This window comes from Cololabis saira, chromosome 12 (genome assembly GCF_033807715.1).
Source record: "Cololabis saira isolate AMF1-May2022 chromosome 12, fColSai1.1, whole genome shotgun sequence".
Lineage (NCBI taxonomy): Eukaryota > Metazoa > Chordata > Actinopteri > Beloniformes > Belonidae > Cololabis > Cololabis saira.
The window spans coordinates 6447239-6462516 of record NC_084598.1 but is presented as its reverse complement, the minus strand read 5'-3'; the positions used below and the strand labels follow the sequence as shown (position 1 = coordinate 6462516).

General features: G+C 39.1%; 1 protein-coding gene across 2 annotated transcripts; it reads left to right on the top strand.

Annotated features, from left to right (window-relative positions):
- Positions 1-329: 329 nt before the first annotated feature.
- On the top strand, positions 330-15082 carry LOC133456735 (kelch-like protein 12). Of its 2 annotated transcripts, XM_061735292.1 has the most exons (13): positions 330-607; positions 689-796; positions 1585-1811; positions 3203-3356; positions 6393-6610; positions 9626-9775; positions 9891-10005; positions 10091-10197; positions 10290-10485; positions 10585-10743; positions 12550-12648; positions 12728-12914; positions 13910-15082. In XM_061735292.1, exons 2-13 carry the CDS (start codon positions 739-741, stop codon positions 14034-14036), a joined length of 1797 nt encoding a protein of 598 aa, XP_061591276.1. In that variant the 5' UTR covers positions 330-607; positions 689-738; the 3' UTR covers positions 14037-15082. The 2 variants fall into 2 exon arrangements, with proteins under 2 accessions (XP_061591276.1, XP_061591277.1); XM_061735293.1 differs by lacking the exon at positions 689-796.
- The last annotated feature ends 196 nt before the right edge of the window (positions 15083-15278 follow it).

The following is a 15278-nucleotide window of genomic DNA, read 5'->3' as shown; positions in this document are numbered from 1 at the left end:
TTCCACCTGTACGCTATGATCTTTATACTGTATATTGTAATCTTTGTCAATAAAGATTTATTGAAGAAAAAAAGAAAAAAATAATTTTGGTAGGGTTGTACATCATTTCAATCAGAATCTATTAATTTATAACACTGAATGTAATTCAGCAGTTTGTTCACAGATTTGAAGTTCATATACTTCAAGGGATTTACAGTACAACTTAAATTCGTTATAAAAGGTATTAAAGATAGGTGGGGTTTCCATGAATTTCGATTACTGGAGAGAGAAGTGCCCGCGCTCGTCCGGCCGCGGGGGCGCGCACGTACAGTGACGTCGCGGTGTGTTTACGTCCAGCGCTGCTGCTGCTGCTGATGCTGCTCAGTCCAGCAAACAGTGTTGCTGTCCAAAAGGTCGTCCCGGGGGAGAATATGTGGTTATTTTGACACTCAAACACAGGTCCTCTCGGAACATAGTGTGGCCTGCCAGAGGTCAGGATGGATTAGCTCTGGCGGAGCGGCATTGTGTATAAACACTGACTGACAGCCAGAAGTAGGACGAGGCTGTGCTGCTAGTGGCGTTAGCTAGCGACAGCTCAGCGTGTCAACCAGTCTCACTGCAGCGACAGGTACTCGCTCATTCCCGCTACGATCCTGTGTTTGTGTGGCTTCCTGTGCTGTCTTCTCCTGACTGTGAGCTTGCTCTGTAGCCGTGTTTCTGAAGTGTGTGCTGTTCCGTCAGCTGGGGCTGCTGCAGCTCATGTGTAGCTATAGTTATTGCCTCCCAGTGGTGGAAAAAGTGTTCAGATCTCTCAACGGTAAGTTGCACTGGCATTACCCCATTGCATAAATACTTGGCTAAAAATAAGTATTGATGAACATGGAGGAAATGCTTATTAGGCAACCAGTTTAAGCTGTGTATTTCTTACAGTGTTTTATTACTTTTGCAAAGTAAGACATGTCAGACTTCTTTCCACTGCTAAATTATTTGTGAAATGAATCATGAAGAAGTACAGGTTCTTCTAAAATGAGGTGGAAAGTCACTTGTTGGATATAAATAAAGTCTATGTAAAGTACAAATATTTGTGATCTGTACTGAAGTAGAATATATATATATATATATATATATATATATATATATATATATATATAGCCTCGGGTTTCCCGGGCTTCCTAAAGACTGTACTAGATTCATACATACATTTTACTCTGTGATGCATAATGCAAAACAAGAATTGCTTTACAATCTCACAGAGGTAACACTCTAGTTTATCAACTAACTTTTAGTTGTGAGTCATCATTTTTTAATAAATTGATGTGTCTCTAATGTGCATGTTAGAATTTACCACAAACAGAACTGACACAGTCATTCTTAACTTATTTTCAGTAATAATTACAATTCACAAACACTTTATTCTATCATCGGGGGGGCAGGCTTTTTAATCAAGTAGCTGTTGACTGATTTTCTGTTCACTAATCACTCGCAAACCAAGTTCCTCACATTTCAATGTGACTTTTGCCAGGTGTGTAAAAAAATAAATTGTTTGTAATGAAATGCATCAGTCCTTTGTGACACCTTTTTGACAGATTGTCTGTTTGTATTTAGATTCTTGCGGTAGTTTGAGATCCTTGAGGGATTCTCAAAGCAGCATGGCTCCTAAAGACATCATGACCAATTCCCATGCCAAATCCATTCTCAATGCAATGAATTCACTTCGCAAGAGTAACACACTCTGTGACATCACTCTGAGGGTGGAGAACACAGATTTTCCTGCTCACCGGATCGTCTTAGCTGCCTGCAGTGACTATTTTTGTGCCATGTTCACCAGTGAGGTAAAAGTGTCTATGTTATCTTTTATGTAGAAGAGAAAAAAAAGAATAAATGGATTTTCACAGTAACATATCTAATGGACCTAACCATTAGATAAAAGCATACCATCTAATGGGGGCTTTTATATGTTTTATTGCAACTTGTTATTTTAAATTATGTTATGGGATTTCATGTTATTGGCCTCCACTGAATAATTCAATTTGGATAAGAAGAATTACAAAGAAAAAAAAGTTAATAAAAAAAAAGAAAAATTATGTGTGCATGCATGAATGTGTAGATGGTTTTCTTTTCAGCTCAATTGTAAGAACTGGTGTTGCAGATTAAATTCAGAAGTCTTATAAATAATGTGTAATGTTCATTGCAAGTTAAGTATGTTGTCAAATATCCTTTTCAGACAGGCAGCGAAAGCTAAAGTGGTCTATCAGAATAAATCTAAAAGTCTAAAGTAGGCATGTCTCATGACTCTGTTGCCCCTTTAGTAAGATTAAATAGTAATCATTTAAAGTTGTTAGAGTCTGAAACAGAGCAGTATTTAGCATGCTGTGACCAGATATTGTGTTTGCTTTAATAACGGCCCATGTGCTGTTCAGTGTATCACTGACACAAATGAGCACCACGACTATTCAGAGCACTCGTTCAGGAACATTGCACAATGTGGAAATACGGATGACAGGAAACTGTAAAGGTAATGAAATTCAGAAGCTCCTGGCTTCTCGTACTGAGGATGACATTTCTTGGCATATTAGTGACACTCTAGAATACTGTCAATAAAACTGTGGATGACAGGCCACCCTCTCCACCACAAACTGCACAGATAACAGAGCTGCTCCTCCAAAAATATTTTTACTGCTACATGCCATAAAATTGTACAACTTGTCCAGGGTGGCAAACCTCCCCCCTGGACTCGTTAAAATGCAGTTTACCAGGAGCAGCCATGTGACTAATAATAAGGAAGAGCGTAGAGTTTCTTAAGTATCCCATTTAGTACAAATGAGTCTGATAGGGGTTCGAAGATTTGCCTTAATGCTGACATTTTCTCTCTCCCAGTGGGTTACAAACTGGCAAATAAACAGTATTTGTGTCTAAAAAGCAGTATAAGGGTCCTAGAATGCTTCTTCATCTACTCTGTTTTGGTGCCTCACACACGTTGCAGACTCAAAATGTGTGGCACAGTCTGAAAATAAAGAGCACCTAAACCTGCAAAATGCCAAAGTGGGTGTAGACATTTTTCTAGGCATTGTAGAATCTGTTCTACACTTTTTCTTTTCTTTTTTTCCCCATTTGTGGCTGCCCTTGATCTTTAATGCAACAATGGCCTTAAATGAACTATTTGACCATATTTGAAACATTGAAGTAAGCTCCTAATGATCTTTTTCTTTCTGTTGCCAAACAGCTTTCAGAAAAAGGGAAATCTTTTGTCGACATTCAAGGCCTCACCGCCTCAACTATGGAGATCTTGTTGGACTTTGTCTACACAGAGACTGTCCTCGTCACGGTTGAAAATGTACAGGAACTACTCCCCGCAGCGTGTTTGCTGCAGCTCAAAGGTAAATTTAGGGGTGTGACTTCTACCTTCATTTTAAAAGTATTTACTTTTCCTAGCTGGCTTTATGATGCATTGTTGATGCTTGACAGATTAGCCATTAGGTCAACGAAATGTGTCGTCAGCAAAGTGCAATTATTGTCAGTCACTGAAGGTGTTGCTACCCAATAAATGGCACCGCCACGCTAAAGGAATAGAATGAGGGATCACGCAGGAAATGGGGTGGACAATAAATCATCAAAATTATATTAAAAAAAAGTCTGATTTTGAGGTCTGATTTTTTTTTTGTTTGTTTTTTTGTTAAAGGTTTTAAAAGATCAGATAAAAAAAAGTAAATTAACTTTTATTGGCGAATGCAGATTTCATCAGCAGCATTTATTAGTACAAAAATAATGTTTTCCATCCTTAATTTCCAATCAGCTGCTGTCATTAATAGCATATAATACTAGGTGACTTTTTCACCACCTGATGTTATCAACAGCAATGAGACCTTGCAGTAATAGTGACACAGCATTGTGTGTTCTGACAGCGTACAGTAAGTCACACGGAAACAGTAGCGTTTCCTCTTTTGTACACACGTACTCTCTCTTCCTCACTGTAGCCCACAACAAATGTTTGGGTGGTGGTTTTTAGGGCTCTTACTGGAACATGAGAAAGTTTTTTTTTTTTTTGAGTGATGAAGAAGCTTACCGATAGCCAAATTTGCAGACAGTGGCCAACTAGGGCTGGGCGATATATCGAGATTTGAATATATATCGATATATTTTCAAACGCGATATGGTACGAGACAATATCGTTTATATCGATTTCAAAAAAAAAAAAAAAAAAAATTTAATTTTTTTTTTTTTTTTTTTTTTGATTTTGATATAGCTTATTTGGTGACAAATTGACTTGAATGTTTTATTTGAGATTTGCACAAATGTTTTGTTATTTGCACAACTGTCAACCTCAGTGGAAAAGTCTGCCTGTTACTGTCTACATTGTATTAATTGCACAGTGTATTTTAATGTAATTGTTATGCAGGAAAGGGATATTTGTTTTATTTTATTCAAGAAACATTTTTATTCTATATGTGCAGGCAGTTTATTTTTATTTCATTTGTTTTATACATTTTGATATTGTGACCTCTGTTAATAAAGTAATCTGTGTGACATTTGGCACGAGGCTTTGTATTAAAACTGACTGTTTTTTTAAGGGTTTGCCTCAGAAAAAAAATGAAGCTAACAGAGATGCTATTCTATAATGCTTTGGGGGAAACCCCAATTATGGCACAGAAAAAATATCGAGATATATATCGAGTATCGCCATTCAGCTAGAAAATATCGAGATATGACTTTTGGTCCATATCGCCCAGCCCTATGGCCAACGCAAAGATGTGTGTTCTAGTCCACTGTCTGCTGCTACACACATCTGTTTGTGTAGTTCAGTCATGGGGTTGACCAGATGTTTGTTTTTGCAGGCAGAAAACTCCTTCATTAATAGGGTAGCTTCCTGTCTTTCATGGTATGCTTCATATGTCACAGGCGAGATATTAAGGTTGAGCTTTTAAGCCCTCATTTTCCACATTTTGGAATACAGTATACACATTTCTGCTTTATATTCCTGCCCAGCCAATATGTAACTACATCAGTAACTTCCCCCCACTATTTCCTCTTCTCGTCATACGCTCTTGAGTCCACATTGCTATCACGCTGGCACACACCTTGATGCCAAACAGGTGGAGTCAGCACACCGTTTACAGAGTTTATCAGCCAACACATGTGCTATATGCCCCACTGGGGTCCAGTGGTGCATTATGTCTGTATATTATTGATATCACAGTGCAATTTAATCCTGGAAAGGTGTGTTTAAATTTGATCAAGGACAATATGATATGGCGCAGTACCAACTTGATTTTTTTTGGTAGCATTTGCAATAACTGTGCGTCATTTGGTCAGAGGTGTCAAAAGTATTCACATTCATTACTCAGGTAGAAGTATAGATTATAGAGTTTAAAAATACTCCTGTAGAAGTTGAAGTATCAACTCAAGTTTTTTACTCAAGTAAAAGTATAAAAGTACTGGTTTCAAAACTACTTAAAGTATAAAAGTAAAAGTAATGTAAGGGGGAAACAAGCCATTAAGGACAAAAGCCATTGAAAATGAATGTATCTTAGTATAATGCAAATATATTAAAGAACCATATATGTGTACTATTGAGCATTAACATGTGTTTCAGAGAGCAGCAGATATGATGACTAGTTGCCTATAAGTATTGTAATGGTGCAAAAAGTCAAACTTCAGAGGCATGTTATCATTTATCCTAACCTTTATTGGAATGTACATCCAAGTTTAGTTGCAGGAATCTGAGGGAACGGATGTAAGAACAAAACTGGACAAGAACATCTGAAACAACCACAACCAAATTCACTCTATCCGGATGGAGCAATTTAACTGGATAGTTTTTTTTTAAAGGCCGAAATGAAATAGAGTAACGAGGCTGTTTTTAAAATGTAAGGAGTAAAAAGTACAGATAATTGCGTGAAAATGTAAGGAGTAAAAGTAAAAAGTCATCTGAAAAATAATTACTCCAGTGAAGTATAGATAACCAAAATTTCTACTTAACTAAGGTAATGAAGTATTTGTACTTCGTTACTTGACACCTCTGCATTTGGTTTTGATGGGTCGTACAGTTCCCTGGTTTTCTAATGCACACCAGATTTCATCCTATCAATTTTGGCACACAAACCCAATAACACCAACCTTCAGAGTTGGCTGCAAATGTGCATAAGTGTTGAAGTTTCTTTCCTTAGATACTTATGCATGTGTTTGATTTAGAAACTTGTACCATGTTTTGTTGTTGACATTTTTTGAATATTTTTTAAGTGTTATTTGGCAATTTTTTTCAATTTGCCAAATGGACACAGGACCAGTTTTCAAATGAGATAGTTTCTGCCCCTCCTAATGAGGAGTTGAGTTGAATTTCAGGCCCTCTTTGCCAGAGTTTGGGTGAATGTGAATGATGTGTGGGCATACACCAACATATTCTTGTTTTTCCCCAGGGGTGAAGAGGGCATGTTGTGATTTTTTGGAGAGTCAGCTCGATCCATCCAACTGTTTGGGTATTCGGGATTTTGCCGAAACCCACAATTGCCTTGACCTGATGCAGGCAGCTGAACTCTTCTCCCAGAAACATTTCTCCGAGGTGGTTCAACACGAGGAGTTCATGTTGCTGAGCCAGACAGAAGTGGAAAAACTCATAAAATGTGACGAAATACAGGTAGGACTTGACTATATGGACGTTTTCTACTTTTTTGTTTTTCCCTGTGTTCTGTCGTCACTGAATACTAAAAATAACTATTTTCTTTATTGGAAATACATAAAAGCTGCCTTTTATTATTGAGAAGGTCTTCAAAATGGTCTTTATAAACACCTGCTCCTTTAATGTAGTTAAAATGAATGTTTAATTGCATGAAAATTGGCTCGACTTAAAAAAAAATAAAAGTTTGTTTATTTTGACTGTCATAGCTTTTTATTGTTTCTCAAATACCTGAACATTAAAAAGAGGGCAAGTACCAACCTGTGCTAATCTCAGTCCGTGCACCCCCGCCAGACCTCCAGATCCCCTCAGTTTTCTGGATTGATCTGACAGTGAAATTGCAGAGATGCGAAGCTAATTTAAGTTTGCCTTTTGTGCTCAGGAAATTCCTGTTTCAAAGCACATGCGGTGCTTTGTATAAACACCGTCATTATCACATGGTGATTTATAGATCATCCATTGTGCTTAATGGTTCTTCCCGTCATTTTTGTTGTTTTAAAAATAAAACTAGACTATACCTGTAAAACACAGTCACGCATAATTTCACTTCAGTTCAGGTGTTGTCTGTCATCTCAGAGGGTTTTTTTGGGTGTAAACTTTTACATTTGGCAGTTTGTGCTGTTACCTTTTGAATATTGTGCTCTTGCATTTACAAAAAAGGTTGAAATGGGTCCACTGCAGTCAGGTGTAAAACTCTACTTCCATTAATAATGGTCCCCTCTGTTAAATGAAAATGAAAAATGAACTTGAAGATGTTACAAAGACAACGTGTCAAATGCTGAAGCTTTGTTTTCGTTATACATAGCTCATTTGAGCTGATTTCATCACCCCACTACCACCATGTTCACTGGCTGATGGATCTACACAAAGACAAGACTCTTAACTACAGAGCCATGTCGTTGGAATATGTGCAGAACGGGATTTGACTTTTGCCAGAATAAGTAAGGACTTTCTTGGAAATAATGCCGGTATAGCAGTACATGTTTCCTCAAAACCTGCACAAAATATTTATGATTATTGATGCTTGGCTCTACTACCGTATTTTTCTGGACTATAAGCCGCACCTGCATACAAGCCGCATCCGCTCTATTTAAAAAAAAAAAAAAAAAGATATACAAGCCGCAGATATTTATGTTGTTAGATTAGATATTAACTACATGTACAGAAGGATTTTAAACTGTAAATGATGTACATGTTTGTACCTAAATAGATCCTTTCCTAACAGTGTCTTTTAACACGGCAGCAACTTTGCTGATTAAAACGGGACAGAACCAAGAGAAAATAACCCGTATTTATTTATCTATTTATCTGTTTGAAATCTGCTTCTACCTACTTCTATCTGCTAAAGAAGAAGTAGCGTATTCTTCTTTGCATTTATTTTGTCTTAGTTTTGATTCTAATTCCGGTTAGAGCGCCCAGAGCGGTGGAAGAAAAATCCACAGAATAGCCGCACCTTTGTATAAGCTGCATGGTTGAAAACCTATGAAAAATGTAGCGGCTTATAGTCCAGAAAATACGGTAATTATCCAACCCCTAAACCATTAGAAATCCTTGCTTTTGAACTCACAATAATGAGCCTCGTGGTCCGTTTCCTGTTAAGTCTGGAGGATGTGACGTCTATGATGTCCAAAATCAATCAGCTCCATTAATATGTTTTCATTTTAAAATGCAAAGATTTTGTCTCCCAAAAGTCTGGCATCCAGACTATTCTGGTGAATTGGACCCTCAAAAACAGAAAACTGCAGACCCCACTTCCCCTTGTTAACGGTTGTGGTCTCATGTGGATCTCTAACTGAAAAGCAACCAGAGATGTTCCACCGGTTCATTTCACCGACCGCTGTTCTGGGTCACTGCACGTTCTTCCCAGAGTCGCCAAATCTGGATCATGTGACCACGACTGGACATCGACACACAAACCCACCCTAGCGTTGGTGTTAACCGCCATGCAGCCGGAACACAGTCGCTAACATTTCAACAACATTCCAGCTGCCTACATGCGCGGGATGAAAGCCTTTATATAATAAGAGCAATATGCAAAAAGGAAAAACACCACAGGAGGATTTTTTTCTTTTTGTCCATTTGCTTTTGAATAAACTAAGAGATGAATCCACAAGAATGTTTGAATCCTGTTAAATATGTTTTATCACGATTTGGAATAGGAGTTAAAAATCTGGATTCATCCAAACACAGAGAAGTTTTTCAGTTTTCACCTTAGTTCCTCTCTATTTTTGAAACCCTTACAGCCCCAGCGAAGACACACTGATGCAGGGGTTGTTAAACTAAACCTTTTTGTCTTTCTAACGGTTAAGGAAGGAAAATTGTGCTCTGATGTCTGTAGAGATGGTTCAGGAATCACAGCTGAACGGTTAAAAAAGCATCTAAAGGCATTGCAAAGTTTACAGGGTGGACTATTCAAGCATTTTCAAAAAATAGGTTAAAATATCCAATAATACACTTATTCCGGTGGAATTTTTACCATCAGCTTTGTCAAACTAACAGACAGAAACAAAACTGAATATAAATGTCATATTAAGATGTGTTATTGTTGAACTATGTGCCCAACTGTCTTGCCGTCGCCATACAGTCATGAACATCTTCCCATCTTTATTTTTAAATCAGCTCTTTTTAAATTCATCCATGCTACCGGCCCTTTCACGTTATATTACCCTTCCAGTCTTGTTTCTATGATCTCAGCTTTCCGTTGCTGGTATGAAAGTGAAAATGAAAGTGTAATTGTTTAAAACGTGTTCTTTACACCATTTTCAGGGGTTTCAATTATTATTTTTTTTAGTTTGTTTAATTTGCATTTTACACAGCAGGTTTTTGGGAACCAGGGTTGTTATACCAACAGCTGCAGTTTGGCTGCATCACAAATACATTGGGTGCATATCTTTTAACTGCACCTGTCAGTTGCTGGTGTGAAGCGTTGCTGTCGCGGTCGTAACTATGGCTGCCGCCGGTGTCGTCTGTCCGCAGGTGGACTCGGAAGAGCCCGTCTTTGAGGCCGTATTAAACTGGGTCAAACACAACCGGAAAGAGCGAGAGCCTTATCTGCCAGACATGCTTGAGTTTGTTCGAATGCCTCTCCTCACCCCTCGCTACATAACAGATGTCATCGACGCAGAGGTGAGCTTGGCGACATGAAACGGATTGTTGGGTAATCACACTCGAAGCTTCAGATGAAAGATCTCTGCTGATGTTTGTAGAAGACCATAATTAAGCAAGCTTTTACATGTTTTAGCCTCTCATTCGGTGCAGCCTGCCATGTCGAGACCTTGTTGACGAGGCCAAAAAATTCCACTTAAGACCAGAGCTGAGGAGTGAGATGCAGGGCCCCCGCACACAAGCCAGACTAGGTAGAAACTCTGCTTTTAAATGTAATTTAACTCAATGCTTGTCTCTTCTACACCAGCCTTATAATCCCCTCTATTTCCATTTTAGGTGCCAAAGAAGTCCTGCTGGTTATAGGTGGCTTCGGCAGCCAGCAGTCACCCATAGACGTAGTTGAGAAGTACGATCCCAAAACTCAAGAATGGAGCTTTCTGCCTGTGAGTAGTGTGTTTTTGAAAAACAGTCTTGTTGATTTTTTTCAATTTTTTTAAAGCTTTTTATCTGATACAAACTGGTATGTCCTGAATAGAATATTGCACGAAAACGGCGCTATGTGGCAACGGTGTCTCTGCACGATCGGGTTTATGTGATCGGAGGCTACGACGGCCGGTCGAGACTCAGCTCCGTGGAGTGCTTGGACTACACGGCGGATGAGGATGGCGTTTGGTACACCGTTGCCACCATGAATGTACGGCGGGGCCTTGCTGGAGCCACAACGCTCGGAGGTGAGTGTTTAGTGAGTGTTTCAACGCCACAAAGCTGTCTGGCGCTTTCTTTCTCTTCAATTCCTTGTAAATGTCACTTCTACATCTTGCTTTTGACAGACATGATATATGTTGCCGGTGGGTTTGACGGAAGCCGGCGTCATACGAGCATGGAGCGATACGATCCCAACATTGACCAGTGGAGCATGCTGGGAGATATGCAGACGGCCAGGGAAGGAGCTGGTCTGGTGGTGGCAAGTGGACTCATATACTGTTTAGGTATGGATGCAAGATCATGATATATTCACTTTGGTGGCACAGAGGCTCATATTAGGTCTCAACTTTCTAGCAGTTGAATCAACGTTGGATCTGTGTCAATGAGAGAGAAGCTTTTGTGATATCCTAGAAATCATTAAAGCAAAAGATGCACTAGTTGCAAGTTTCTGGTTTTCTTAGTCTCTCGATTCTCTTTTTTTTTTTCTATGAACTTTAATCAACTGCATGCAGAAACATAATCGACCTGTAAAAGGTAACCGAAGCTGCTGTGTGGTCTACTGTCTTTTATTTTCAGCCTCTTACTCATTGTTAGCTCCATAGCCTTGGACAGTGCTCAATCACCAGCCAATCGATTGGTTCCTCTCTAATTAAATCTAAAAATGAGCTTGGCATTGACTCTCGATTATGATTTTTAGTTTTTAATCACTCATCTTTCTCTGTTGAGGTTTATACCAGTATTATACTATATCCATCATTTAATAATTAGTGTAAGATATGTTGTGTCCAAACCATAGATCCAACCTTAATGATGGGTCCAATAAAAGGTCCTTAAAAGTGTGATGTGTCAGTTAAGTCAGTCAGCTCTATAAAATGATGGAAAACAACATGAAAATACAGCATTTCTGTCTGTTTTATTCTGCTTTATTATTATAGATGCTGGAGAAATTAATCCGACAATAATCACCATTAAACGAGTTGTCAATTACTAGTTGCAAGTTTTGATATCATGCTATCAGTATTTACAATGTTCTCCATGTTTATTACAATATTAGACAAATAAGGACTTACACGTGTCCTAATTGCATGCGACGCGAGTGAGCGTCAGCGTCAAAAATAATTCCATTGCTTTATTTTTTATTGCACTGTCTATACTGGTTGCGAGCGGCGCGGCGCGATGCGGTGCGCCGTTTTGAGCTGGACTTTTGTCGGATGGCCTGTTTCTATTTTCTTCCTGTCGCTCGCGTTGAAAGCTGGTTGAAAGCGCTGTAGGAAACAGTCATTTCAATACAAGAACCTCAATAAAGTGGCAGCTGCTGGAGGGAGATCGCCAGGGAGCTGGACGGTGCTGATAAGATAATAAGATATAATAATAAGAAGAATCTTATTAGGGCTTAATATGTGGCGGATCCTGCCGGAACAAGATCCGGTACCTATTCGATTGGATCCAGCACCTCCTTTTATCCATATTCTCTGTGTTTTATTTCTCATTGAAGTTACTCATAGATCGCCTGTTTGTCTATTTCGCATGCATTTAATCAGAAAAAAGAGAAGAGGGCCCTTTTCTCTGCGCTCCCGATCTCCTGCGCTGTGCGTCCCGTTTCTTTCTACCACTTTATTGAGGTTTTTGTAGTGAAATGAGGAGGTATCATAGAGATAACTTCTCATTTCAACTAACTGGATCAACCGTTCCTCATCCATGACTGTTTCATACAGCGCTTTCAACCGGCTTTCAATGCGAGCGGCAGGAAGAGAATAGAAGAACATTTAAATATCACAATATAAAGCTTGTTTTCTGTTTAGAAAGTACAAACGTAGAAAGATTACAAGTAATCACCCATATTTTACTTGTCTTTTAGGAGTTATTTTAGGAGTTTCTTTCAGGAGCAAATGGGCGGCTGATTTATGGTTCTGCATAAAATCGACGGCGTAGGTACGCGGCGACGTGCAGAGTTCGGTGCGTGTCGCCGCGTACCTACGCCGTAGGGTCTGCGTTGGTGTAACGCGGAACCATAAATCAGCCTTTTAAATATATGTAAGATATCTTACATTGTTCTAATGAGCTTAAATCTTTGCTACGTTGTGCTGCAGGTGGTTACGACGGACTAAATATACTGAATTCAGTGGAGCGGTACGACCCTCACACGGGCCACTGGACCAGCGTGACGCCCATGGCTACCAAGCGCTCAGGTGGGTGAAATAACGAGCGGGATGAACCGTCGCAGCTCTGCGTTCCTCTCTTCTTTGACACCTTCAAATGTTCTTTCAGGGGCTGGTGTGGCTTTACTTAATGACCACATTTACGTTGTGGGAGGTTTTGATGGCGTTTCGCACCTCGACTCTGTGGAGGTTTACAACATCAGAACCGATTATTGGACCACGGTAGCCAGTATGACGACGCCTCGCTGCTACGTAGGAGCCACCGTTCTCCGAGGACGACTCTACGCCATCGCTGGGTGAGGAACATTGTCCTTCGTTATGCATCTAAAGGTTCAACTTGAGGTTTCTCAAAAATATAGCATTTAGGAATTACAGCTATTTTAGGAAACATGCTTTCATTTTCAATGGGTCTGGACTTGGACAAAATGGAATAATTATGATTATAAATGTAACCGTAAGTTTCCCAGACCTTCACTGAAGCCACCTCAGTTGCTGCTGTTTGTGGACCTGTGGGCCTTCAGATCCGGGTTTTACAAAGCACAGGCTTTCAGCATTTCCTTCATTTAGTTTTCTCTAATTCAGTTTAATCACTTTCCTCTTGGAAATTAGAGGCAATTTTAAACAAAATGGGAAAAATAAGGACTTAACTTTCACATACACGTAACAAATCCTCACTTGTTCATAAAGTCACAATATCCACCTTTCAGACAGACTTTGTGTCTCTGACTTTTCAAGCCCTACAGACAGTTGTGAGATGATGAAAACGCAAGAAAATATTTTAATTTGATTTGATACATTTGATTATTTGCTTTTGCACTTACAGGACTGTCTCAGAAAATTAGAATATTGTGATTTTCTGTAATGCAATTACAAAAACAAAAATGTCATACATTCTGGATTCATTACAAATCAACTGAAATATTGCAAGCCTTTTATTATTTTAATATTGCTGATCATGGTTTACAGCTTAAGAAAACTCAAATATCCTATCTCAAAAAATTAGAATATTCTGGGAATCTTAATCTTAAACTGTAAGCCATAATCAGCAATATTAAAATAATAAAAGGCTTGCAATATTTCAGTTGATTTGTAATGAATCCAGAATGTATGACATTTTAGGTTTTTTTTAATTGCATTACAGAAAATAAAGAACTTTATCACAATATTCAAATTTTCCGAGACAGTCCTGTACATGCTGCAACATGCAAATAACACAGAAGTATGATTGTGATGTTAAAATGTGTATTTCCTCAGTTCTGCTGCCACACTCAACTCCTCTGTGCCCCTGCAGGTACGATGGCAACTCTCTCCTCAGCAGCATAGAATGTTACGACCCGGTGATCGACTCCTGGGAGGTCGTCACCTCTATGGCCACCCAGCGGTGCGATGCAGGGGTTTGCGTTCTGCGAGAAAAGTGATGTCTCAGAAGCACAAGAGGAAGAAGCAGGTTGGAAGACAGGCAGCTAGACTTTGCTGAAATGCCACTAAAACAGAACCACAAAGGGAGATGTTTGAATGAACGGCTGCAGTCTGAGCGTTCTCTGCAGGATGGTTACCTCGTCACCATTCAGACTATACGACAGGGATTCAGCCTCACCCCGGTAGACTTCATCTCCAAGGAGCCCATCATCACCCGCATGACTCTTAGGTGATACTTGTGTCTGCCTTTATCTGTGAGATTATTTTTTCATTTTGTCTTCAAAGTGCAATATATATATTTTTACTCACTGAAAGAAAGCAATGGAGTAGTTTCTAGACTCCACGTGCTGCTATATGCCTTATGGCTCTGGCCTACATCCAACGGTGAACATTCATGTTGCCTCCCATTTGACTGACGGTTACACTACATTTGCTTTTTGTTGAGTGAACTCATTCGGCAATTGCAGGGTCATTAACGAGTCAACGATTAAATCACTTTTGTAATTTTTCTGTAAACTATGCTTTTAGATTTAAGTCACTTTAAATACAGAAGGTTTAATACGTACTGTCTCTCTCAGAAGATATATTTAGAGATGAATACTGTTTTAGAAAAGATCGAGTTGTACCACATGATTATTTTGTTCTTCATTTTGACAAAATTGAGAAATAAAAGAATGAGTTGCATGTGATTTTCTTTTCTTTTTTTTATAAGCCGCCCCGCCTCTGCATACAGATTTGGACATCTAGGATATAGACTTTTAAGATTGCCTGGGAAGAAAATAAAAACGCTGAAAAAATGATGTCTTACCTGTGATGCACTAAAACGCTTGACGTGTGCTGCATTTTTCTCTTCACATTCTGACATCTGAATCAGTGGCATCGCACGTGAGAAAAGAAGCCTCGACCACAAATCAGAGCCATCCAGCCTTTTCATCGCAGCAACTTGTCCTACTCACCAGTCTGTACAAAATTGATCCACCAGTGCTATAATTGTACCTGCAACTTAAAGGGGAGATTTTATTTAAAAAATAAAATAAAAGAATCTGTGAGAACACATATTTGGGTGACTGAAATGACTATTAACTCAAACTCAGGTGTGTCACACCCCTGCTGGTTTCTTCAGGAGTACCGTATTTTCTGGACTATAAGCTGCACCTGCATATAAGCCGCATCCGCTCTATTCTTAAAAAATAAAAAAAAGATATACAAGCTGCACCTGCATAAGGGCCGCATCCGCTCTA